The sequence below is a fragment of the Salvelinus sp. IW2-2015 genome, unplaced genomic scaffold, assembly GCF_002910315.2.
Source record: "Salvelinus sp. IW2-2015 unplaced genomic scaffold, ASM291031v2 Un_scaffold83, whole genome shotgun sequence".
Classification (NCBI taxonomy): domain Eukaryota; kingdom Metazoa; phylum Chordata; class Actinopteri; order Salmoniformes; family Salmonidae; genus Salvelinus; species Salvelinus sp. IW2-2015.
In genome coordinates this window covers 926,285-954,206 of record NW_019942514.1, presented here as the reverse complement: position 1 = coordinate 954,206, position 27,922 = coordinate 926,285, and the positions used below count along the sequence as shown (strand labels likewise).

General features: G+C 44.2%; 1 protein-coding gene across 1 annotated transcript; it reads left to right on the top strand.

The window, feature by feature from the left end:
• Positions 1–1,801: 1,801 nt before the first annotated feature.
• On the top strand, positions 1,802–18,324 carry LOC112068073 (ALK tyrosine kinase receptor-like). The gene is made up of 4 exons (XM_024135084.1): positions 1,802–1,920; positions 11,612–11,749; positions 12,249–12,352; positions 17,696–18,324. Exons 1-4 carry the CDS (start codon positions 1,881–1,883, stop codon positions 17,930–17,932), a joined length of 519 nt encoding a protein of 172 aa, XP_023990852.1. The 5' UTR covers positions 1,802–1,880; the 3' UTR covers positions 17,933–18,324.
• Positions 18,325–27,922: the final 9,598 nt, after the last annotated feature.

Below are 27,922 nucleotides of genomic sequence, written 5' to 3'. Positions count from 1 at the left end.
TTTCCTCGACTTTTTCAAATAGTCAATAGACTATCGTCGCATCACGCAGCCCATGTACTGAATGTTTTGATTTCTAAGACATTCTAAGGTTTGTATCGTTCCCAACTAAATTCGCCCAAAAACTCTAAATGTAGCATACAGGACCTGTTTCAAATTATCACTTTTATGCTCAACATAGCCACTTCATATGCACACTTGCATATGGGAAAAATGCCCTTTTTATTTTATTCAGTTCAATTATATTATTCTTACTATAGAATAATTTAATTAATTTGCATGACAAAATAAGACATGACAGCCATAGCCCCAGCCACACTCCTACTAAACTATGCCTCCAGTCTTCTGATCTGACCCGCTTAGTCATATCTCAATAACTCAGTACCAAAAACCCAGCATCAACAACCCAACCGTGCTCTTTTTAAAGAAAACAACCGAACCAATTTGACCCAAAGCCTGCAACCCAGCAGTTGGGTCAACCAAACAACCCAGCAGACACTTCTATGCTGTACAGTTGTAGGGCTATTCAGTGATGATCCTGGAGGGCCGAAACATTTCACTTTTTCTTTCTCCCTGGTAGTTCCTTGATCCTTGACTGGAAGTTGACAGCTTTTGTACAGTATCTGTTGGAAGAAATGCAGTTTGGATATCTTCTCCTATACATTTTCTTCAGTTACCCTGCTGGTTTGAATTTTTTAGGGTGAAAAACCCAGCAGCATTGCAGTTCTTGACACATTCAAATCAATTTGTGTTTGTCACATGTGCCGAATACAACAGGTGTAGACCTTACTGTGAAATGCTCACTTACAAGCCCTTAACCGACAATGCAGTTAAAGAAATAGAGCTAAGAAAATATTTACWAAATAAACAAAAGTTTTAAAAAATTATCAAGAAGTAACAGAAGAAAATTACATAACAATAACGAGGCTATACACCAGGGGGTACCAGTATCGAGTCAATGTGCGGGGTACATGTTAGTCGAGGTAATTTGTGAAGTGACTATGCATAGATAATAAACAGCGAGTAGCAGCAGTGTAAAAACAGAGTAAATAGTCCGGGTGGCCATTTGATGAATTGTTCAGCAGTAAAATGGCTTGGGGGTAGAAGCTGTTAAGGAGCCTTTTGGTCCTAGACTTGGCGCTCCAGTCCCTCTTGCCGTGTGTTAGCAGAGAGAACAGTTTATGACTTGGGTGACTAGAGCCTTTGACAAACTGGTACGCCTATCATACCCCGTTCACAGGCACTTAAATATTTTGTCTTGCCCATTCACCCTCTGATAGGCACTCATACACAATCCATGTCTCAATTGTCTCGAGGCTTGAAAATCCTTCTTTATCATGGCTCCTCCCTTTCATCTACACTGATTTGAAGTGGATTTAAGAAGTGACATCAATAAGGGATCATAGCTTTCCCCTGGAATCACCTGGTCAGTATATGTCATTAAAAGAGTATGTTCCCAATGTTTTTTACACTCAGTGTATGTGATCTGGCGGTGGCAGCAGTATCGCAAGACTAACCTCCAGCACTCATTGCTCTGTGTTTCTATCTCTCTATGATTTTTCTAGATTCCTCCCCGTTCCACAACAACATGGGAGCATATCATATGTAAAAGTACATGTGTGTGTATATCTATGCAAACTACACTTTTCTGTTGTAAATAGTACATCGTAGCAGTTTTGTTTACGGTGTCCATTTCATGACACCCTCAAGCCTCAACCATGTCATTGTGATGATGATTCATTTCTCTCTGTTGACAGATGTGTTTCTGTCTCTCTCTCTGCTTCTCTCCAGATCTCTCCCCTTTCCACAACATCCCCCTCCAGGGCCAGTACCATTGTCACCACGGCCCGGGGGTCCCTCTGGGACAGTTGTGTGACTTCACGATGGACTGCCCACTCGGCGACGACGAAGGGGACATGTGCAGTGAGTACAGCTTATCTATTCTGAACCAAAATATAAACATGCAACAATTTCAACGTTTTTACAGAGTTACAATTCATATAAGGAAATAAGACAATTTAAATACATAAATTAGGCCCTAATCTATTGATTACACATGACTGGGCAGGGGTGCAGCCATGGGTGGGCTGCACCCCACCCACTGGGGAGCCAGGCCCAGCCAATCAGAATGATTTATTTTGCAACAAAAAGGCTTTATGAACATTCAATTGAACAAATGAACATTAAATTATCTGGCAACAGCTCTGGTGGACCTTCCTGCAGTCAGCATGCCAACTTTATGCTCCCTCAAAACTGGAGACATATGTGGCATTGTGTTGTGTGACAAAACGGCACATTTTAAAGTGTGCTTTTATTGTCCCCGGCACAAGGTGCACCTGTGTACTGATCATGCTGTTTAATCAGCATCTTGATATGCCACACTTGTCAGTTGGATGGATTATCTTGGCAAAGGAGAAATGCTCACTAACAGTGATGTAAACAAATGTGTGCACAACGTTTGAGAGAAATTAGCTTTTTGTGCGTATTTCTGGGATTTTTTTTTTCAGCTCATGAAACATGGCACCAACACTTTACATGTTGTGTTTATATTTTTTGCTCAGTGTACTTCACCATTGGACTGGGTCTGTTGTGGGTGATGGAGGTTGAAGGCTGTTTGTGTGGGTGGGGGTAGGTGGATGGGGGGGGCATATCGTGTGCGCCGAGTCATCTTCAACCTTGGTAGAGCGGCAAAATAGATCAGGCAGAGCTCCTTTAATGAAGATGTTGTGCCCCGACTGCCTGCCATTACACAGCTATGGCTATGTACCAAATGGCAGCCTTTTCACTATATAGTGCACTATTTTTGACCACAGCCCTATACAGTGACATTTGGGACGTAAGCCCACAACTACGGCTGCCTGAACTTACTTGACAGAGGCACTGCAGAGCGCCGTCAGAGCATACATGTTTCCCACGCCGATACCATACGTCACTAGCATTTCTCACCCTTAGAATGTTTCTGCGGTTCTTATTTTTCGTTTTACGGAACACATTTGTTTTCTCAAAGGAACAGTTTTATGCCAATGTTGGATTGGCTGGACGTCTGTGTGCAGGGGCATCATGCCCATTGAAATGCACAGGCCACAGTTCTTTTAAATTGTACAATATAGAAGATAATGCATCTTTAAGTCATGATTAATTAAAATAGGTTTAATTTGGCCATCAATGCACCCTCAAAAGAATTAGGTACATGACGTGTGTGTATGTGTTTGTATGTGTGTTTGTGTGATGCGTAAGCGTGTGTGTATGTACGTGTGTGCGTGCGTATGTGTGCAGTTCATTATGCATGTATAGTACCAGTCAAGAGTTTGGACACACCTACTCATTCAAGGTTTTTTCTTTATTTTTACTATTTTCTACATTTTAGAATAATAGTGAAGACATCAAAACGATGAAAAAACACATATGGAATCATGTAGTAAAATAAGTGTTAAAACGTATAAAAATATATTTTATATTTGAGATTCTTCAAAGTAGCCACCCTTTGCCTTGATGAGAGCTTTGAACACTCTTGGCATACTCTCAATCAGCTTCACCTGGAATGCTTTTCCAACAGTCTTGAAGGAGTTCCCACATAAGCTGAGCACTTGTCGGCTGCTTTTCCTTCACTCTTGCCAGCAGCATACCACCCTGCATACCACTGCTGGCTTGCTTCTGAAGCTAAGCAGGGTTGGTCCTGGTCAGTCCCTGGATGGGAGACCAGGTGCTGCTGGAAGTGGTGTTGGAGGGCCAGTAGGAGGCACTCTTTCCTCTGGTCTAAACAAAGATCCCAATGCCCCAGGGCAGTGATTGGGGACACTGCTCTGTGTAGGGTGCTGTCTTTCGGATGGGACGTTAAACGGGTGTCCTGACTCTCTGAGGTCATTAAAGATCCCATGGCACTTATCGTAAGAGTCGGGGTGTTAACCCCGGTGTCCTGGCTAAATTCCCAATCTGGCCCTCAACCATCACGGTCACCTAATAATCCCCAGTTTACAATTGGCTCTTTCATCCCCCTCCTCTCCCCTGTAACTATTCCCCAGGTCGTTGCTGCAAATGAGAACGTGTTCTCAGTCAACTTACCTGGTAAAATAAYGGTTAAATAAAAAAACTCTGCGGTCCAACTCATCCCAAACCATCTCAAGTGGTTTGAGGTCGGGTGATTGTGGAGGCCATCAATCCCCTTCGTGGTCAAATAGCCCTTACACAGCCTGTTGAAAGACAAATGATAGTCCCACTAAGTGCAAACCAGATGTGATGGCATATTGCTGCAGAATTCTGTGGTTGCCATGCTGGTSAAGTGTGCCTTGAATTCTAAATAAATCAAAGGCAGTGTCACCAGCAAAGCACCCTACACCATCTCACCTCCTCCTCCATGCTTCATGGTGGGAACCACACATGCAGAGATCACCTGTTCATCTACTATGCGTCCCATGAAGACACGGCGGTTGGAACCAAAAATCTCAAAGTTGGACTCAAAGGACAGATTTCCACCGGTCTAATGTCCTTTGCTCGTGTTTTTTTTTAGCCCAAGCATTTCCCTTCTTCCTTATTGGTGTCCTTTAGTAGTGGTTTCTTTGCCACAATTCGACCACAATTCTCCTCTGAACAGTTGAGGTTGAGGTGTGTCTGTTACTGTCACGACTTCCGCCGAAGTCGGTTTCTCTCCTTGTTCGGGCGGCGTTCTGCGGTCGACGTCACCGGTTTTCTAGCCATCGCCGATCCACCTTTCATTTTTCCATTTGTCTTGTCTTGTTTTCCTACACACCTGGTATCAATTCCCTCAGTATTAGACATGTATATAACACTCTGTTCCCCTCCATGTCTCTGTGTGGAATTGTTTGTTGTTTCGTGTATGTGCACGCTAGACTGGTATGCGCTGGGTTATGTTAACCCATATTGTGTTTTGTGTTCTTAGTGCCGTGTGTTTTGTTCGCCGAAATAAAAGGCTCCTTTGGCTACCCAACTTCTGCTCTCCTGCGCCTGACTCCCTTACAGCCAGTTACGCATACCTAACAGTTACTTGAACTATGTGAAGCATTTCTGAGACTTGTAACTCTAATGAACTTATCCTCTGCAAATCCTGGTTGAAGACAGCAGAGGTGTATTTAGAGGGCAAGTTGGTCAGGATGAAATCTATGAGGTTACGGATTTAGGGTTGTACTTGGTAGGTTCCTTGATAATTTGTGTGAGTTTGAGGGCATCTAGATTGTAGGACGGCCGGGGTGTTAAGCATATCCCAGTTTACGTCACCAAACAGTACAAACTCTGAAGATAGATGGGGGGCAATTAATTCACATATGGTTTCCAGGGCACAGCTTGGGAATGACGGGGGTCTATAACAAGCGGCAACGGTGAGAGACTTGTGTCTGGAAAGGTGGATTTTAAAAAGTAGAAGCTCGAATTGTTTGGGCACAGACCTGGATAGTATGACAGAACTCTGCAGGCTATCCCTGCAGTAGATTGTAACTCCGCCCCCTTTAGCAGTTCTATCTTGTCGTAAAATGTTGTAGTTCGGGATGAAAAATTCTGAATTTTTGGTGGCCTTCCTAAGCCAGGATTCAGACACGGCTAGGACATCAGGTTTGGCGGAGTGTGCTAAAGCAGTGAATTTAACAAGCTTAGGGAGGAGGCTTCTGATGTTAACATGCATGAAACCAAGGTTTTTACGGTTACAGAAGTCAACAAATGAGAGCACCTGGGGAATAGGAGTGGTGCTGGGGACTGCAGGGCCTGGGTTAACCTCTACATCACCAGAGGAACAGAGGAGGAGTAGGATAAGAGTACGGCTAAAGGCTATAAAAACTGTCCGTCTAGTGCGTTCGGAACAGAGAGTAAAAGGAGCAGATTTCTTGGCATGGAAGAATAGATTCAAGGTATAATGTACAGACAAGGGTATGGTAGGATGTGAGTACAGTGGAGGTAAACCTAGGCATTGAGTGACGATGTGAGAGGTTTTGTCTCTAGAGGCACCAGTTAAGCCAGGTGAGGTCTCTGCATGTGTGAGGGGTGGGACATCTAAGGCATGTTGGGCATTTCTGGAGGCTCTACAGTGAAATAAGACAATAATAACTACCCAAAACAGCAATAGACAAGGCATATTGACATTAGAGAGAGGCATGTGTAGCCGAGTGATCATAGGGTCCAATGAGCAGCAATAGGTGATTCAGGGAGCTGTTCAGTAGTCGCTACTAGGCGCGCTGAAGACACGGCGATTCACACAGCTAGCGGGTCGCGGCTAGCAGATGGGCCTTCGGCGACGTAGAGCCTGTTGAAACCACCTCGGACCAATAAGTCGGCAGACCAGACCATGGATCGGCGGGGCTCTGTGTCGGCAATAAAGGGTCCAGGCCAATTGGCAAAAGAGGTATTGTAGCCCAAGAATTAGCTGGTAGACCTCTTCGGCAAGCCGGGAGATGGGCCTAGCTCGAGGCTAGCTCAAGGCTAACTGGTGCATGCTTCGGGACAGAGGCGTTAGCCAGCATTAGCCACTCGAATGCAGCTAGCTAGCTGCGATGATCTGGTGTAATGGACCAGGGCTTGGGGAAAGAATCCGGTGAAGAGGTAGAGAAAAAGCAGTTCAATATGCTCTGGGTTGGTGTCGCGCTGTGCAGACTGGCAGGTATTGACCGAGCTGAAGCTGGCTGGTGTCCGAGTTAATGGTGAAGACCGCTAGCAGTGGCTAACTGACTACCAGCTAGTAGCTAGTTAGCTGGCTAGCTTCTGATGGGTGTTCCGATTCTAAAGTTTAAAAATAGCAGATCTGTACCACATTGGGTGAGGCAGGTATTCAGTTCATGCTTTGGATTTGATTGGGGCAAATCCAATACAACACATTACTACTACTTTATTTTCAAGCATAGTGGTGGCTGCATCATGTGGGGAGTTTTTCAGGACAAGAAAGAAATGGATTTAAGCAGAAGCAAAGTCCTCAAGGAAAACCTGGTTCAGTGTGCTTTCCACCAGACACCGGTAGATAAATACAATTTTCAGCAGGATAATAACCTAAAACACAAGCCCAAATTAACACTGGAGTTGCTTTACCAAGAAGACAGTGATAATGTTCCTATGGCAAGACTTGAAAATGGTTGTCTAGCAATGATCAACAACCAATTTGACAGAGCTTGAAGAATTTTGAAAAGAATAATGGACAAATATTGTACAATCCAGGTGTGCAAAGGAGTATGAATACTTTCTGAAGGCACTGTATATAATTGCATGTGTGTCGCTGTACATATCTCTGTAAATAAATTTTAAATGATTTCCAGGAAAAACATACAGAATGTTAATTTCCCCTAAATTAATCTCCATTCATGCATATGTATATGAAGCTGACCAGAATTAACATTAGCATGCCTATGATGGCCACTCCCCTGTGCCTATAGGTCAGCGAACCATGGGGGCTAGCGAAATAAGAGGCTAACGTGAGGGTTCAAATCCCAGGCCTGATGGCTTTTTCCCTGCTAATGATCCTAGTACCTATCAAGCTTCCAATGCCAATTAGACTAGCACACTAACCCAGTGGGACGGTGTACATTTGAATGTGGCGTGTGCTGGAGATGCCCCAGAGAGACCGACCATTGCATGACAGTGGTAATTAATCACTACTTAAAACATGAAATGCATGGAGATCGGTAGACGTGGCAGCCAGAGGTTACACAGCTTGGGATTCACTGGAATTGTTGATCCCGTTGTCTTTGTACAGTGAGTGACTTGAGAGGTGTGCATAACAAATTATTTGGAAGCTCGTTACCCATCCGAAGCTCCCTCTTTGTGGCAACTTCTCTGTTGTATCTTATCTTCAAATAGTGCCAGTCAACCCTGTCAATTATGGAGTAGTTATTTATCAGTGGTTACGATAACACTAGTTACATCATTGATCTCATTTAGTGGATTGACTCTGTTTGACATGAGAAGTAGAAAGCACTGTACATTACTCGACTTCTCATGTCATAAACAATGGATCTATTAGTCACCTGCCCTTTTCCGCTCAAATTATGTCCTGAGGATTGCAACGTGATGGTAAGCACAAAGTCTATTTGTGTTGGGAATTAGAGCTCGCTCTCCCATGGCTTGCTCTCTCCTTCCCTCCCACCTCTCCCTCTCTCCCCCTCTGTCCCATCTCTCTCTCTCCTCTCCCAGCTCTCTCTCTCCCCCCCTCTGTCCCATCTCTCTCTCCCTCCTATTTCTCTCTCTCTGACCCCTCTCTCTCCCTCAGTCACTTGCAGTTGTGCCCTGCATTTGTGCCTATCTACCCTCCCTGAGACTTTCGCGACTCCAGAGTCCCAAAACACAACGTGTTACCCTTCGGCATAACCTATTCCGTATGATCGATCCATCATTTATATCAAGAGGACTTTATGGCATTGATATTGAATATTGAAGATGGGGGGGTGGATTCATTTTTACACATCCGCCCGTTAGAGGATCGAAGACTATGCTGGTCGATGTGTTTACAGTCGTAGGTCCTCATTTCCACCCTCCCTTTCTCGCTCTGCCTCGCCTCTGCAGACGAGTCGCAACAGTTGAGCAGAGGCTTCACTTATCAACGATCGGTGGAAGACAGAGATGTAATTGCATTCGTGGCCACTGATGCTGATTTTGGTGGTGTGCGTTTGTGTGTGTGTCTGCATGCATGTGTGTGCGTGTGTTTGTGTGTGCATGAACGTTGCGTTCCCTTCCCTGTGAGGATCTTTGAGTCTCCTTAATTGTGTCATCCAGTGCCAATTAGTGTAGAGAGAACAAGTTACAGAAGGAACTATTTCAGCATGGGAACAAACTGCAGGAGTGGTACAGGCCCTTAAAGTGCTGGAGCTAGCAGCACACATCCTTGCTGTGATGACTACTATGTGAAACAGGTCAAATTGTCCTACTTAGAAGCCTTGGGCAAGTATCTTCCCCCTATGAAGTGGCTTTTCGGCAGCTATATATCAGTGGCGGTCGGTGCCAGTTAAGATGAGAGATTCTTTTTTTGAGCATGGCCTTATTTCTATTACAGCATATTGGATGACTGTCATTCATATTCCATTCACCCAGCTCAATGTGACATCGATGGGTTTAGGCTACTACGTGATACTTGAATGTTCCCTGTACCCACCATGAGGTTGCTACAACCTTTGAATGAAAATGTACAACGTAGCTGCACAGGTCGAGAGAATTTTGAGTAATCAAGGTGACAGACAGTGGCACATTCAATGCTGCTTTGCACACTCTTGCCTGTAGCTGATCTAGGGTGTAATCGTTAGTCCAACAGTTGCAAACGAGAGTTTCTATTGGACAAATTCAGGTATGTTTATCCCCGTTTTGTTTAGTTTGCTTCCATTTGAATACACCCCTGATCACATACAAACACAGTTCACTTTCGTAGTTGCCACATACAAACAGTTCGTTGCATATATATAACTCCTTCTCGCATCTATCCTACATTCTCTCCTCCTCTCACCTTTTCCCTTCGCTTGTGGATTTCAGTGCACAACATATCAGCTGTCTCTGACCAGGCGAAAAAACCTTTCTAAGCCAAACCTTCATATCATGACCACTAACCGCTTCGCACAGCCTACATCGTTGCCACGTATTTGGGATTTCGTATTCATTAGGATCCCCATTAGCTGCTGCAAAAGCATCAGCTACTCTTCCTGGGGTCCACATGAATCAGAACATAATACATAATACAGAACATTATTAGTCAAAGATTGAAATACATACATTTAAAACATCACACACAGCCTACATATCAGTACATGCACACAATATCTAGGTCTAATACACAGTACAGTGCAAATTACAATACAAGATATATAAAATGGCTGTGTCGCTTCACAGTCCCCTTTGTGCAGTAAGGTGTTCTTTTATCAGTTTTTTTAAAACTGGTTTTATTGCTAGCTTGAGAAACCTAGGGTGGCAGAGAGTTCCATGTAGTCATGGCTCTATTTAATACTGTTTCCCAGCCTCTGTTCTGGACCTGGGGACTGTGAAGAGACCTCGGGTTTCATGTCTTGTGTTGTACTGATGAGTGTCTGCACTGTTTGCCTACTGCTTAACAGTTCGGTACCTTCAACACATCAACACCTCGCACAAAGACCAATACGGATGCAGTCAATCTCTCCTTAACTTTGAGCCAGGAGAGACTGACATGCATGTTACTGACACTTTCCCTCTGTGTACATAAGTGTGATACGTGCTGCTTTGTTCTGGAACAACTGCAATTGACCTATGTCCTTCTTTGCCACACATGACCACGTCACAGTCAACATAGCTACTAGAACTAGCGCTTTAGTAAAACCCGCTTCAATCATGCAGTACAGTGTACAGTCAGCAGCAAGTAGTTACCCGGTGGCAATACATTTATAAAACCAACCGCCTTGGATGAGGTCCAGTGTTGGAAAGCCATAGCCAGCTAGGTAACATAGCATCCCTCTCTGTTTGAGCTGGGTGTTTGAGTAGGCTAAACTAGCTAGCTGCATTTGAAGCTAGCTAAGTAAGTGAACGTGAAAGTGTAAAAAAAATATACTACGAAATCTCTCTCGCTTCTCCTTCATTTTGGAATAAATTCATTTGTTAAACTGTTCACCTATTGTCTTTCTCTCTCTTTGAGTCAAATACTCACCACATTGTATGCACTGTATTGCTAGCTAGCTGTAGCTTATGCTTTCAGTGCTAGATTCATTCTCTAATCCTTTGATTGTGTGGACAACATGTCCGTTCATGTTGCAAGAGCTCTGATAGGTTGACGTACTATGTAAGTCTATGGACGGGGCTGCGAACCAGGAGCCTCCTAAGTTTTATATTGAAGTCAATGTATCCAGAGGAGGACACAAGCTAGCTGTCCTACGGCTACACCACGGTGCTACCCTCCAGAGTGATGTTGAGGCAACTGTAGACCTTCATTTCAACAGTGTTTTTTAGTCAATTATTTGGTGACGTGAATATATTTAGTATAGTTTTATATAAAAAGGATAACTTTGTTAGTTTCCCTTTTTCTTTTTTCACTGAGGAGGATGGTACTCCCCTTCCTCCTCTGAGGAGCCTCCACTGCTATATATAAAGTGCAGTCGCCAATTGACAGCAGGCTTGCATCACCAAACCTTTTTTCTATAATTTATTTTTCATCCTCCCCTTTTCTTTCTCTTCTCTCTCTTCGACTCATCTCTTTCAGATGTGTAAAAGTTGGTTGGGCGCCCCCCCCCCTTCTTGCTCTTTCTCTCACTTTTTCTGAAATTATTAGCCCCTGTATTTTTCCTCCTCCTTCTGGTCTCTCCCCTTTCACCCTTCCCTCATCCCCCATCCTTCTCTCCTTCCCTTCATCAGTCACTCACTCACTCACTCTTTATAAAGCACTGGGACCAAAAGGATTAGCTCCATATTTTCTCTCCTTCTGCCCCCCTTCTTCTCCCGCACTCCCGCACTCCCCCTCACCATCTCTAGCCGTATGCTCTCAATTTTCTCTCTGTTTCTCCCATCCTCTCTCCCTCTGCCCTTGCTACTGAGACACTCCTCTCATCATGTCCTCCTCTCTGATGTTCCATCTCTCTCACTATCTGTCTGTCTCTCTCTAGGTCAATTGAGCTACAAGGCTACTCACCTTCTTCTCCTCTTTCTACCTCTCTCGGTCTCTCTGTCTTTCTCTCGCTCTCAGGTCAGTTTCTCAACGGCAGCTATTGCTCCTTCGAGGATGGCGAATGCGGTTGGCAGCCAACAGCGGCCAAGGGATCCTCCTGGAGGCGTGTCCACACCCCGCCAAAAGGGGTGCGGCCCAGCTGTTCATCATCCTCAGGTGAATCATCCATTCGGATATCGATAACACAAGCCCTGTACACAACCCCTAGCTACCGCCGAGGCAGTCTATTACCCCTAAGGCACTTGTGAAGATCTGAAACGACTGGATAGATGTAGGTAATATGTGGAAAAAGTATAAACGAAAAAGTGGAGCTGAACCATATTGCTTATACAGTACCAATCCAGTTGTTTCTGGACTTGGTCGTCATCAATTTACTGTATGCCTTTAGTGGCTGTAATGCAAAGTAAGGCCTATACTGTATGCTCAAATTCGGGCATAACAGAGAAAACACAACCTCTGTTGTTATCATTCACTGGAACTTTTATGTAAAATCTGCCGTGTCATTGAATTTTTGTTGTTGTTGCAAAGCAAAGATATTTAACTGGTTTTCTGTGTGTTTACGTACTTGTTTGTGTGTGTGTGTGTGGGTGCATATACTCTTCTGTTCTGTCTGTTTATTTGTTTGTGTGCATGTATGCGTGTGCGTGCGTTACAGGTGCCATGTTCAGTGTGGACGGAGGGCAGTCCAAGGGTCATCAGGTGTCAACGTTGCTCAGGAGCCCTCTCTTCCCCCCTCCCCTACGGAACTCTCGATGTGAGGTGAGAGCCCTCTCTCTCTCACACACACACACACACACACACACACACACACACACACACAACAGAGATAGACAGATACACACACACCAGACACTCAAAGACACACACACACACAGAGACAGATACACACACACACACACACCATCACCTCAGAGACACACACACACCAGACACTCAGAGACAGACAGACACACACCACACACACATACACTCAGACACACACACCACACCACACACACACACACCAGACACTCAGAGAGACAGACAGACACACACACACAATGCCCTCCCGTTGTGTGCACATTTGGAGACTCAGCTTTGGGTAATTATAATTAAGACGCATTGCACAAATAGTTCAGATGTAGTCTTTTAAGTCTGACCAACCAGACTTACACACAGGGTTGTTTATTTATTATTTCCTTTATAGGGCACTACTTTTGACCAGGACCCATGTAGGGAATAGGGTGCCATTTGGGATGGAGACACAGAAAGTGTGGAGCACAAACAACAACATGAATGAATGGACAGACTAATTATGTTCGACAGGAGAGTCTGGAAGAAAACAGGCAGGAATAAAAATAGAAAAATAGAAAACCTGGAATAAAAATAGAGCAGTATTACTATTGAAAAACAAAGTTCTAGATGATAGCAGGATTGCCGAATGACTGACAATTATTTGTAGGTATAATGAGCAGAGCTCCCCTTACTTCAGGAAATTAATTCAACTAATGGATTTTAAAAGTTCTTGTTGAATATCTTGAAGCAATATCTCTCAATTTAACTATTAGTTTACCTTGTAAGTTGCCGGAAAACAAACAGAGACAGACAGACAGACTCATGCACCCACGCACGCTTGCACACACACACACTCACACACATTTACACTGGCCTGGAAAGAGCTGCAGTGGACAGGTGAGGGGGAGCGCAAGTGGAAGCTTGCACTGCTTCATTAATCATTTCTCAATTTAATCAATTCATTGAATTCAACTATTTCCTGAATGGACAGATTGCATGAAATTTGATCCCAACCCGGATAGTGGCGGGTTAGCAAGCTATCATGGGGATTTCCCAGAGATTTCCAGACACGAGTTCAACCCCAAACAATAAGAGGCTGGCGATATTGAATGCATTATTCGTGCCTTTGTCACGATCGTGTGGAAGAGATTCAGACCAAAACGCAGCATGAGGAAAATAAGCCATCTTCTTTTAATAAATGAACGAAGATGAACATGAAACGAACACTATACAAACAAATACAAAACAACAAACGATCGTGAAGCTAAATAACGCAAGTGCACAGACAAGCAACAAACGTTAAACATAGACAACTACCCACAAAAGCCTACTGCCTATGGCTACCTTAAATATGGCTCCCAATCAGAGACAAATGAATGACAGCTGTCTCTGATTGAGATCCAATCTAGGCAGCCATAGACATAACTAGACAACCTCACAATTATCTATCCYATACACAATACAACACCCATAGACTAAACAAAACACACACAACATACAATGCCCACCCCAACTCACGCCCTGACCAACTAAACATAATCAAAATAACATAAAAATAGGTCAGGAACGTTTGACATAAACCCCCCTCAAGGTGCGTACTCCGAACGCACCACCAAAAGTCTAGGGGAGGATCTGGGTGGGCATCTGTCCACGGTGGTGGCTCCGGCTCTGGACGCTGCCCCCACACCACCATAGTCACTCCCCGCTTCCGTATCCCCCCCCAATGACCACCTCCAACTAAACCCACCTAACTGAAGGGGCAGTATCGGGATAAGGGGCAGCACCGAGATAAGGGACAACACCGGGATGAGGGACGGCAGCTCCGGGCTGAGGACCCAGCTCCGGGCTGAGGGACGGCAGCTCCGGGCTGGCTGGCGGATCCTGGCTGGCTGGCGGCTCTGGCTGGTCATGGCTGGCTGACGGCTCTGGCTGGTCATGGCTTGCTGACGGCTCTGGCTGGTCATGGCTGGCTGACGGCTCTGGCTGGTCATGGCTGGCTGACGGCTCTGGCTGGTCACGGCTGGCTGACGGCTCTGGCTGGTCATGGCTGGCGACTCTGGCTATCGTCTGGCGGAAGGCTCTGGCTGATCCGGTCTGGCGGAAGCTCTGGCTGATCCGGTCTGGCGGAAGGCCTCTGGCTGATCCGGTCTGGCGGAAGGCTCTGGCTGATCCGGTCTGGCGGAAGGCTCTGGCTGATCCGGTCTGGCGGAAGGCTCTGGCTGATCCGGTCTGGCGGAAGGCTCTAGCGGCTCCTGTCTGGCGGACGGCTCTAGCGGCTCCTGTCTGGCGGACGGCTCTGTAGGCTCATGGCAGACGGCGGCCTTGCAGGCTCATGGCAGACGGGCGGCCTTGCAGGCTCATGGCAGACGGACAGTTCAGACGGCGTAGGAGACGGGCAGTTCAGACGCGCTGGGCAGACGGGCAGTTCAGGCGCCGCTGGGGCAGACGGGCAGTTCAGGCGCCGCTGGGCAGACGGGCAGTTCAGCGCCCGCTGGGCAGACGGGCAGTTCAGGCGCCGCTGGGCAGACGGGCAGTTCAGGCGCCGCTGGGCAGACGGGCAGTTCAGGCGCCGCTGGGCAGACGGCAGACTCTGGCCGGCTGAGACGCACTGTAGGCCTGGTGCGTGTACCGGAACTGGAGGTACCGGGCTAAGGACACGCACCTTCAGGCTAGTGCGGGAACAACAACAGGGCACACTGGACTCTCGTGGCGCACTCTAGGCCTGGTGCGTGTACCGGAACTGGAGGTACCGGGCTGAGGGCACGCACCTCAGGGCGAGTGCGGGGAGAAGGAACAGTGCGTACAGGGCTCTGGAGACGCACAGGAGGCTTGGTGCGTGTGCCGGAACTGGGCACTGGGCTGGAGACACGCACCATAGGGAGAGTGCGTGGAGGAGGAACAGGGCTCTGGAGATGCACTAGAAGTGCGTGGTGTAGGGCACTGGTGGTACTGAGCTGGGGTGGGAAGGTGGCGCCGGATATACCGGACCGTGAAGGAGGACACGTGCTCTTGAGCACCGAGCCTCCCCAACCTTACCAGGTTGAATGGTCCCCGTAGCCCTGCCAGTGCGGCGAGGTGGAATAGCCCGCACTGGGCTATGCAGGCGAACCGGGGACACCACCTGTAAGGCTGGTGCCATGTACGCCGGCCCGAGGAGACGTACTGGAGACCAGATACGTTGGGCCGGCTTCATGGCACTCGGCTCGATGCCCAACCTAGCCCTCCCCAGTCCAAGGTGGAATAGCCCGCACTGGGCTAAGCACGCGTACTGGGGACACCGTGCGCTTACCGCATAACACGGTGTCTGACCAGTACGACGCCCTCTCACTCCACGGCAAGCCCGGGGAGTTGGCTCAGGTATCCAACCCGGCTTCGCCACACTCCCCTTTAGCCACCCCCCAAGACATTTTTGGGTGTTACTCACGGGCTTTTCAGGCTTCCGTCAAGACGCGTCCCCTCATAACTCGCGTTCTTCACTCCGGTAGCCTCTGCTCTCCTCAGTGCCTCCAGCTGTTCCCATGGGAGGCGATCCCTTCCAGCCAGGATCTCCTCCCATGTGTTAGCAACCTTTACCGTCCAAAACATCCTCCCATGTCCATGAGTCCTGTTTACTTTGCCGCTGTTGTTGGTTCCGCTCACGCTGCTTGATCCTGTTGTGGTGGGTAGTTCTGTTCACGATCGTGTGGAAGAGATTCGGACCAAAACGCAGCATGAGGAAAATAAGCCATCTTCTTTTAATAAATGAACAAGATGAACATGAAACGAAAACACTATACAAACAAAATACAAAACAACAAACGATCGTGAAGCTAAATAACGCAAGTGCACAGACAAGCAACAAACGTTAAACATAGACAACTACCCACAAAAGCCTACTGCCTATGGCTACCTTAAATATGGCTCCCAATCAGAGACAAATGAATGACAGCTGTCTCTGATTGAGATCCAATCTAGGCAGCCATAGACATAACTAGACAACCTCACAATTATCTATCCTATACACAATACAACACCCATAGACTAAACAAAACACACACAACATACAATGCCCACCCCAACTCACGCCCTGACCAACTAAACATAATCAAAATAACATAAAAATAGGTCAGGAACGTGACAGCCTTATTGGTCAGTCTGCGACCAGCGGGATTGTCAGTCAGGTCTAGACAGGGTGAGTCCACGGCTATGGTTGTAAACATCCGCCTCTTTATAGAAGGTGTCTGGCAAGTGGGCCCCGATATCATATTTAGAGGTATTTGGTATGGTGTCCATATTAAGGTGTATTTTGGAGGTGGGGGAAGGTCTGTTGAAAACGGAGTGAACAGGAGAGAGAGAGAGGAGTGTGTGGATAAGCACGACTAGAGAGAGAGAGAGAGAGAAAGAGGAAGAGATAGAAAGATAAACAGAGACGGGGATATCAGTCCTGAACTGTGCTCGCGGCACCGCTACAGCCCAGCTAGCCGCAGTCAGTGGTTCCTTGGCAAGGGCCCAAAGATTAGCACCTCAATCTCTCCCCTTACACGACCCCTGAGCTGTCCAATGTACGGTGCCTGCCTGTCGGGTTCTGTCTGACGCAGGACCCAATCTCAAGAGTAGATTGGCTTGGTTATTAGTTGCAGATCATGCCCACCTCGAAGTAATGCCCGGCAAACACTGTTTGACTTCTATAATCTTGATGTCGGGGGTACTTCTCACAGTTTCACAAAGGTGAAATCTGGATCAATGATTATTGAGTGAGGGGGATGGTGCACTGCGATAGAATACCTCGTACTACATCATTGAAATTATAGTTACACAGTTTATCAGAGGGAAACCCTATTCGTCACCTGTGCATACTGGAGAGACAGAAAGATAGCATTTAGACAGGTGGAATGTTGTGCAGTTCGTTTGAGAAGAATATGAGCAATATGAACCGGGAACTTTGTACAGCAAAGTGTACAGCTGAGACAATTGATGAATCTGCAGTTGTAACTTTCATGAAATAAAGACAGATACCCGCACACGGCTCCTGCAGTTTTATCTAGTTACATTTTTTTATAGTCAAATGTCTTCCCTGAATGCTTGGCTGGATGAAGACATTTCAGGTTAAAATGTTGCATTTAATAACACTGGGGAACATTCAACAGAGTGCAGGTGTTTATCTTCATGATGTACCCTGCAATTGCAAGTAACTGGCCGTGCGTACACTACTTCTAAACTAGTAATCATGACAGTATAGCATCACCATCTGATGCGTTCAAACAAATGATTTGAGATGTCCATGTGTGTCTCCGTCAAGTCCTATTCTGGCTCATAATACTCATACTTTTTTTTTGATCTCCCCGACAGGTACGGTTCTTGATGTGTTCTGGAGGTGGCCAGAGAGGGGCACTGTCTTTGTGGCTGGTGGAAAACAGCACACGGCCAGAGGAGCAGCGCAGACTGTGGCACTCTGCCAACGAGCCCAAGACCAAGAAAGGCTGGAGGCGCATTATCGTTCCTCTCTACGGACTTGTTGACTGGTACGGCGGATCAATTTGGTCCATTGACAGAGAGACAAGTGATTATGGCCAATCCCAGCCTTAGGCAAACAAAGTGAAGTGTATGAATATTTAACAGGGTCAAAATAGGGCACTGCATCATTAGATGGTGAGGTTATAGACTCATACTACAGTTGAAACACGCACCATGTCAACGCGTAAAAGAACCTGCAAACCACAGAGGTGCATGTGCTTTGTGTATTCTTTTGGGATGAAAGAAAACACATGTAGCCTCCTCAGGTCCAAAGATGCAGTAATGAATAGCTTTTCTCTTCAGTTCTTCCTTCCGAATGCAGATTTTCAACATTTACATTCCAGGTTAAAACCCTCCCTTTCACCCTCCCAATAGGTCCACTTGCCTTGTACGGTGAATTCCATATTCACCTTATCGCTCACTGTATCACTTGTTTAAAAAACAAACAAACAAGGAAGTGAAAATCTATACAGAGGCCTCCACTCACCTGCCTTTTCCTCCAATTAGCTACGGCACTTGCTTTTTCAGTTATTCACTGTGAGGAGCTGAAATAAATCAAATAAAAAAGCTCTATGACTTGTTTCATCTCTGTGTGCTTGATTGAGCACTCTCTATCGTCGGAGCCGGGGCTAATCCCAATCCTCAGAGAGTTATTATATTTTTATTCACGGTTTTATGGAGTTTGTTCTGCCCACGTTCTTCATTAAAATGCGTGTCCTTACGCCTTATGAACTCGCCCGGACTCGAGGTATGACCTTTGGTCTGGATCTCTGGAATATAGGCAGAGGAATAGGGAAGTCCGTGGATAAAGGTTAGGTTGTAGTAGCGACCCATGTTGTTGGACCGTGAAGGGCAGTATGGAAGTAGATGAGGGCCAAGTTAGGAGTTAAGTTAGGATTTACTTTTTCAACCTTTTGGGTACTATGAAAAAGACGGCCAACACTTCCACCTTAAATATTACTTAGATGTATTCTCAATCAGGAGTCACAATGGACGCATTTCGACCATGAAGTCTTAATTGACCTTTCCACCAAGAAAATGCCCAAATTTTGAAGACATTTTTGTAACGCAAGATGGGAGGGAAAAGATGAGTGTCTTGATTTTGATAGGATTTTATTCTGTAACAAAGTCAAATGAAGCGTGCGGATGTCTTCAAAGTTGTCTCTCTACAGTAGTCTGTCATGTATCTTCTCTGTTCCTTTTGTCTCACCATTGCACACCAAATAGCATGAGCAAATTGAAGGGAAAAGAACAGTAGCTACCTGAAATTCACTGTGCATCAGTGTGCTGTCTATTTGCCGTTATCTAATAGAACACTATAGTACGGGCAGAAGTCACTCATTCTCTACATGAGGTCTTTATGACATGTTCTCGTACTGGCAGAAAAATCTATGTGATCAACAATGTTTCTTTTGAAGTATGTAGTTGTGCTAGTAGAATATTTGAGTTATGTCATGTTTTAACTCCTTTATGTACTAATTCCAGTAGAAAACTTGAGTCGAGGATGAGAAGGATAAGACAGGGATATCATTACGCTCAAGAAACTTTTTGCAAGGATATCTACACTCATTAAACATACTCTATCTTTATCTTGTCCTAGACTTGAATCTGCATTGGGGAAAGGCATACTTCATCTTCAGTTCATACTAGAGTTGAATGAGATCAGATTGTGTTTCTCCTCAGGTTCTGGCTCCAGTTCAGTACTGACAATGGATCAGGTCCAGGATCAGCGATATGTCTGGATAACATCTCCTTCAGTATGGACTGCTTCCTGGCCTGTAAGTATTGTTGTTTAGGGTTGTAAACAACAATTTCAGATTGTCAAAAGCCGTAGACGATTTAACCCTTAAAATGATTTCAGAACAGATTCTTATTTACAATGTCAAACATGAAATAGAAATTAGAAAGTAATTTAAAATGTTTACATCATTTAGCTGACGCTCTTATCCTGAGCGACTAGGGCTAAGATCGTTCACCTAGTCAGCACGGGAATTGTAACTCAAACCCTTTGCTTACCGGCCCAACTCTCTGAAACACTTTTAAAAAATTGGCCCGTTTCAATTTTTCAATTGTAGTCAAGGTTCTAAATAAAAAATGTTCATTGGTACCACTGGTGCTCCAAACTTTAAAAATGTAGGGTCACAACACAACATCCAGGAGCAATAATTGTTTAATTGATTGAGATATAGCATATTTGGCCAAAATTTATTCTAGCTACTTTTGAAGCACACGTGCTCTAAAAATGATTTGAAACTGGGTTGTTCAATCCCTGAATGCAACGGGTAGCACAGGTACAACAAAACATTTGTTTTTACTGCTCTAAGTACTTTGGTTACCAGTTTATAATAGCAATAAGGCACCTCGGGCCAATATACCACGGCTAAGGGCTGTGTCCAGGCACTGTGTCGTGCATAAGAACATTGTACACTCTTTAAGAGTGTCAAGTTTGTGAGTGACAACATGCAAGAAATCAGTCATTCATTCATTGCTATGATCATTGATCTTCTAAAGAAACTATCCCTTTTCATTTCTTTCTGTGCCCCCAAATGTATAGATACACTGGTAAAGTAACCAGGTTGTTAGCTTGATAGCTAATGAGGTAGTTTATGAACAGGGCCTAAAAAATAGTCCACCAGCCACTGTGGCAGAAAGAATCTACCAGCCACTCAGAATTTTTACCAGCCAATACATTATTTGCCATAATAAAAAACTAACCCTAACCCTAACCCTAACCCTAACCCTAACCCATTTTTTTTAGGTTTTCACTCTCAAAATCACACATTAGAAATAGAAACACAACAAACTTTAATGTTCTAAGTCCACAACAATGCTTAAACCAGATCAGAAGACCAAATAGGGCTAACTTCTGTATACCACCCCTACCTTGTCACGACACAACTGATTGGCTCAAACGCATTATTAAGAAGTAAAGAAATTAAAGAAATTAACTTTTAATAAGGCACACCTATTAATTTAAATGCATTCCAGGTGACTGCCTCATGAAGCTGGTTGAGAGAATGCCAAGAGTGTACAAGGCTGTCATCAAGGCAAACGGTGGCTACTTTGAAAATATATTTTGATTTGTTGAACACTTTTTTAGTTACTACATGATTCCATATGTGTTATTTCATAGTGTTGATGTCTTMACTATTATTCTATGATGTAGAAAATAGTAAAAACTGAGAAAAACCCTTGAACGAGTAGTTGTGTCCAAACTTTTGACTGGTACTGTATATATATATATATATATATATATATATATATATATATATATATATATATATATATATTCTTAAAGGTCAAGACTTGGCTGACCTTTCCCGCTTTATCCATATGGTAATTGAGATGTTATATCAGTAGAGAAACAGCAACACATGACACTCACGTCTCTAATCAGCAGAAAATATGCTGTATATCCCTCACTCTCTCCCTCACGCTCTGAAGTATCTGTTTGAACTGGTCCCACCTGATCTTGCCTCCTCCTGACTACCTTCCAATTTTAAGAAATGTATTTTCAGTGCGGCCACTTRAGTATCTGGTCAATAAAATGGATAATCTGTGACTGTGCCCAGAATAGCAAACTGGGGAGCTCTGAAGCTGTTGCCGCTTGGAAGACGGACAGGAAGTCACAGTCATTAAGACAAAACGGGTGGGATTTAACCGACTAAACTCAATTACAGACAGAGACTAAATTACGTTCTGGGGGGTCGTTTCACTGCTTCATCTGCCTGCTTTGAATTCAACACTCAGTGAGGTTGTCACCCAACAAACCGGGAACATTCCCAGAACATTAGCTAAGATTCCCATTAAGTTCTAGTTAGGGTTTTAGCTAACATTGGGATGATAACATTTAAAGAATGTTTTTGACAACAAAATCTTATTTCTTTAGGTTTTATAAAAAATGTCATCAGAATGTTCTCCTAACATTTGTTAGATTGTGGCAAATCAAGCTTCGCCCCAGCAGTCTCCGGTGGGTTTCGGTCAGGTTGCCAGTGCCCTGGCCTGCAGCTTTACACTTCTCCAGAGTATGCTCACTGAGTCCCAGTGGTATCTATTTTCACAGTAAAACGAGTCCTATATCGACATAACCTGAAAGGCCGCTCAGCAAGGAAGAAGCCACTGCTCCAAACCAACCATAAAAAAGCCAGACTACGGTTTGCAACTGCACATGGGGACAAAGATCGGACTTTTTGGAGAAATGTCCTCTGGTCTGATGAAACAAAAATAGAACTGTTTATTCATAATGACCATCGTTATGTTTGGAGGAAAAAGGGGGATGCTTGCAAGCTGAAGAACACCATCCCAACCGTGAAGCACGGGGGTGACAGCATCATGTTGTGGGGATGCTTTGCTGCAGGAGGGACTGGTGCATTTCACAAAATAGATGGCATCATGAGAAGGAAAATTATGTGGATATATTGAAGCAACATCTCAAGACATCAGTCAGGAAGTTAAAGCTTGATCACAAATGGGTCTTCCAAATGGACAATGACCCCAAGCATACTTACAAAGTTGTGGCAAAATGGCTTAAGGACAACAAAGTCAAGGAATTGGAGTGGCCATCACAAAGCCCTGACCTCCACCCTATAGAGAATGGAACAAGCGTGAGCGAGCAAGGAGGCCTACAAACCTGACTCAGTTACACCAACTCTGTCAGGAGGAATGGGCCAAAATGCACTCAACTTATTGTGGGAAGCTTGTGGAAGGCTACCCGAAACGTTTGACCCAAGTTAAACAATTTAAAGGCAATGCTACCAAATACTGATTGAGTGTATGTAAACTTCTGACCCACTGGGAATGTGATGAAAGAAATAAAAGCTGAAATAAATCATTCTCTCTCCTATTATTCTGACGTTTCACATTCTTAAAATAAAGTGGTGATCCTAACTGACCTAAGAAAGGGAATTTTTACTAAGATTGTGAAAAAATAATTATTTTAAATGTATTTGGCTAAGGTGTATGTAAACTTCCAACTTGAACTGTACTTGAGTTCTGCCTCTCAGTCAAAGTTGCAGTGAGGTGTTTTATATGCAGAACACCACCCGTTAGATTGATTATGATRTGKGCCCATATCAAAGCATCGGGATATTACATTTACAGAAACCTAATCTTTTAAATATAGCAGTCAAAAATCAACTATTTAAAAGAATCATGCTAGTAATATCACATTACATTACACATTACATCTTATTCATTCCTTTACACTTGTGTGTATAAGGTAGTTGTCGTGAAATTGTTAGCTTACTTTTTAGCTATTACTGCATGGTTGGAACTAGAAGCACAAGCATTTCGCTACACTCGCATTAACATCTGCTAACCATGTGTATGTTACCAATAAAATGTGATTTGATTTGATACATGAATATTTCGGTCATTTAACAGACACTCTTATCCAGAGTGACTCAGTCAGTGCAATCAATTAAGTTGGTAAGACAACCACATTTCACAGACATTGCAAGTAAAACTTTCCTTTAAAAAAAGCAACTATCAGCAAAATATTAAGAAAAGATGACTGCAAGTGTTAGTGCAAGAAAGACAAGCACAAAAGCAACACAAAACAGCATATATGTGTAAATAGGATCAGTTTGGTCATAAAGTCAGTCTCATCCAAAACGGAGATTTACGACATGATAGGAAAAAATGGTATGTCACGCAATGAAGGGTACCATAACAGTTTTCCTTGGGTAGGGTTTATTTCAATCCTGCCCACATGCCCACACCTAGCATCACCCAAGTAATCATCCATTTGGATTGCAGTTGCACATGACCTGATCAAATTGTAAATAGTCAATTTTGTTTGACATTTGATAACCCTATAGGGCTAGTTAGGAACCATCAGTAAATTACACAATGTACGTGGGACACGTAAAAATCGTCTGTCCTCAGTTGCAACACTCACGTACGATGGACAAATCTCTTTTTGGCAGATGCCAGGAGAACGCTACCTGCCCGAATGCATAGTGCCAACTGTTTGGTGGAGGAGGAATAATGGTCTGGGGCTGTTTTTCATTGTTCGGGCTAGGTCCCGTGGTTCCAGTGAAGGGTATTCTTAACTCTACAGCATACAATGACATTCTAGACGATTCTGTGCATCCAACTTTGTGGCAACAGTTTGGGGAAGGCCCTTTCCTGTTTCAGAATGCCAATGCCCCCGTGCACAGAGAAAGGTCCATACAGAAATGGTTTGTCGAGATCGATGTGGAAGAACTTGACTGGCCTGCACAAAGCCCTGCCCTCAACCCCATCGAACACCTTTGAGATAAAACTTAACACCAACTGCAAGCCCGGCCTAATCGGCCAACATCAGTGCCTGATCTTACTAATGCTCTTGTGGCTGAATGGAAGCAAGTCCCGCAGCAATGTTCCAACATCTAGTGGAAAGCCTTTCCAGAAGAGTGGAGGCTGTTATAGCAGCAAAGGGGGGATCATCTTCATTTTGATGTCCATGATTTTGGAATGAGATTTTCAACGAGCAGGTGTCCACATACTTTGGTCGAGTAGGGTATTTTAAAAGGTCAACAGCTCCAAATTTCAATAACTTAAAAACCTCAAACTGCTTATAAATTGTAAAATTTCATATACAAATACTGAACGCATTTAATGAGACAACTAAAATATATATTGTCCCATTTACATTGTGTAATTTGTTGACAGTCTCTTACTAGCCCCAGGGATAGGCTATCCAATGTCAAACCAACTTTGCCACAGTCCCACACGAGCCGGCTGAAGGTAATTGGCAAAAGAAGTTGGCTAGCACTAGCTCTCTAGGTGACTTCATAACCTAGTTAAGCTGTTTCAAGTTATCTAAAAGGGTGTGTGACTGTWACTGTGTACTGTTTTGACAGAGTGAATGTCAAACGCTTGCCACGTGCAAACACACAAACACAAAAGACACCCACATTAAGCCACCCCTCAAGACTTTGTTTGGCTTTGGCCATGGCCGCTGCATCTCTTAATGACCAAGCCAAAAAAAACGAGGCCAATAATTAAGCATAAAATCACTATGTTGTCGATATTACTAAAAAGATTATCTTAAATATTAACTGTTTGTGTTGACCTGACAATCAAAATGGATGTCTTTCAGGGTTTGGGTCTTGAGTAGAATTCTACAGTCAGTGCATGGCTAAGACCGAAAGGCATGTACTGTACTTGAAACGGTACGTACCGCACACAGCCATGGCGGGAGCTCTCGTTCACCATATTATGATGAACGAGAGCAGTTCAGCTCGAGGACGTAGTGATGGCAGAGCCAGGTCGGGGGAGCCGAGGGGGGAGGGTGTTTTTAGGAGATTATTAAAGAGACAAAAATGAAAGGTAGCCATTTTTTACAATGTCCCATAATGCCTGTGGAACGATGCATGGAGGAAAAGGGGATTATGAGTTTTTTGGGCGAGCCGGCACGAGCTGGCAAGCTGACATGACGCGGGGAACAAATGTGGCCTGTCATCATAATTAAGAAACATGCAGTTGGCTCTCAACTTGATATTCAGATGAGCTAGTCCCAAACAGAGTCCTCGATGCATTTTCCAGAGATGGATAGATTATGTATCTGGAACAGAAAGGCGCTGTTCTTTCAGAAGCTGCTCGGTGGTAAGTAATACAAAGGACCAACTTTAAAGGAAGTTGTCTAAATTAGTGGCAATATGTTGGAAGAAAGGGCCAGCCCTACTTCATTCTTAATTTTAAAAGACAACTGATTGACCATCTTGAGCCAAAGCAGAAAATGTTTTGATATCATAAGCTCGTTCCAGTTTTTAACTCTGCAAGACATTTAATATAGAACAAAATGCCCACTACTCTAGCAGTGGCTTCACTGCTAGAAGAAAAGGYGTGAAATAGAACCAAAAAGGGTTCTAGGGCTAGCTTCGTATATGGCCCTGCAAAAGGCTCTATCTAGGCCTGCAAAGCACCCGTTTTTGCAGTATACTATAACYCATTGGTTAGTTGATGACTATGGACACTGGTCTCTTGAAGGACCATCAATCAAGTTTATTTATTAAGTCCTTTTTACAGCAGTTGTCACAAAGTGCTTATACAGAAACCCAGCCTAAAACCCCAACGAGTAAGCAATGCAGCTATAGAAGCACRGTGGCTAGGAAAAACTCCCTAGAAAGCCAGGAACCTAGGAAGAAACCTAGAGAGGAGCCAGGCTCTGAGRRGTGGTCAGTCCTCTTCGGACATTATAAGAGTACATGGCCATTAAGGCCAGATCGTTCTTCAAGATGTTCTAACCTTCATAGATGAACAGCAGGGTCGTCAAATAATAACCACATACAGTGGCAAGAAAAAGTATGTGAACCCTTTGGAATTACCTGGATTTCTGCATACATTTGTCATAAAATTTGATCTGATCTTGATCTAAGTCACAACAATGGACAAACACAGTGTACTTAAACTAATAACACACAACTTATTGTATTTTTCTTGTCTATATTGAATACATAATAATAAATATTCACAGTGTAGGTTGGAAAAAGTATGTGAACCCCTAGGCTAATGACTTCTCCAAAAGCTAATTGGAGTCAGGAGTCAGCTAAYCYGAGTCCAGTCAATGAGACGAAATTGGAGATGTTGGTTGGAGATGCCCTGCCCTATAAAAAACAATCACAAATTTGAGTTTGCTATTTACAAGAAGCATTGCCTGATGTGAACCATGCCTCGAACAAAAGATATTTCAGAAGACCTAAGATTAAGAATGGTTGACTTGCATGAAGCTTTTAAAGGGTTACAAAAGTATCTCTAAAAGCCTTGATGTTCATCAGTCCACGGTAAGACAAATTGTCTATAAATGGAGAAAGTTCAGCACTGTTGCTACTCTCCCTAGGAGTGGCCGTCTTGCAAAGATGACTGCAAGAGCACAGCGCAGAATGCTCAATGAGGTTAAGAAGAATCCTAGTGTCAGTTAAAGACTTACAGAAATCTTTGAAACATGCTAACATCTCTGTTGACAAGTCTACCATACGTAAAACACTAAACAAGAGTGGTGTTCATGGGAGGACACCACGGAAGAACCCATTCCTGTCCAAAAACAACATTGCTGCATGTCTGAAGTTCACAAAAGAGCACCTGGATGTTCCAAAAGAGCACCTGGATGTCCACAAAATATTCTGTGGACAGATGAAACTAAAGTTGAGTTGTTTGGAAGGAACACACAACACTATGTGTGGAGAAAAAAAGGCACAGCACACCAACATCAAAACCTCATCCCAACTGTAAAGTATGGTGGAGGGAGCGTCATGGTTTGGGACTGCTTTGCTGCCTCAGGGCCTGGACAGCTTGCTATCGTCGACAGAAAAATKAATTCCCAAGTTTATCAAGACATTTTGCAGGAGAATGTTAGGCTATCTATCCACCAGTTGTAGCTCAACAGAAGTTGGGTGATGCAACAGGACAACGACCCAAAACACAGAAGAAAAATCAACAACAGAATGTCTTCAACAGAAGAAAATATGCCTTCTGGAGTGGCTCAGTCAGAGTCCTGACCTCCACCCGATTGAGATGCTGTGGCATGACCTCAAGGGAGCAGTTCGACACCAGACATCTCAAGAATATTGCTGAACTGAAACAGTTTTGTAAAGAGGAATGGTCCAAAATTCCACCTGACTGCTGTGCAGGTCTGATTCGCARCTACAGAAAATGTTTGGTTGAGGTTATTGCTTCTAAAGGAGGACCAACCAGTTATTAAATCCAAGGGTTCACAYGCGTTTTCCACCCTGTGAATGTTTATACGGTGTGTTCAATAAAGACATGAAAAAGTRTAATTGTTTGTGGGTGTCACGGTTCTCTAAAGTAGAACCCAGAAGCAGACCAGGACAAGGAGAGTAAGACGAAGGTGAGTATTTATTTACAAGTTTAAATGTAGTGATAGAAAAATCCAAGTAGCGGAGCGGGCAGCGGAGGTGAGTTGATGGAATTGAGTAAGCAGATCCAAGGAAGTAACTGAAGTCACCGACGACCAGGTAGGGATGGGATGAGTGTTCCGGGTGAATGACTGTAGACAGACAAAACGGAGGTAAGTTCAAGGCAAGCAAGAGTTACAAAACAACAAAACAAACTCTATCA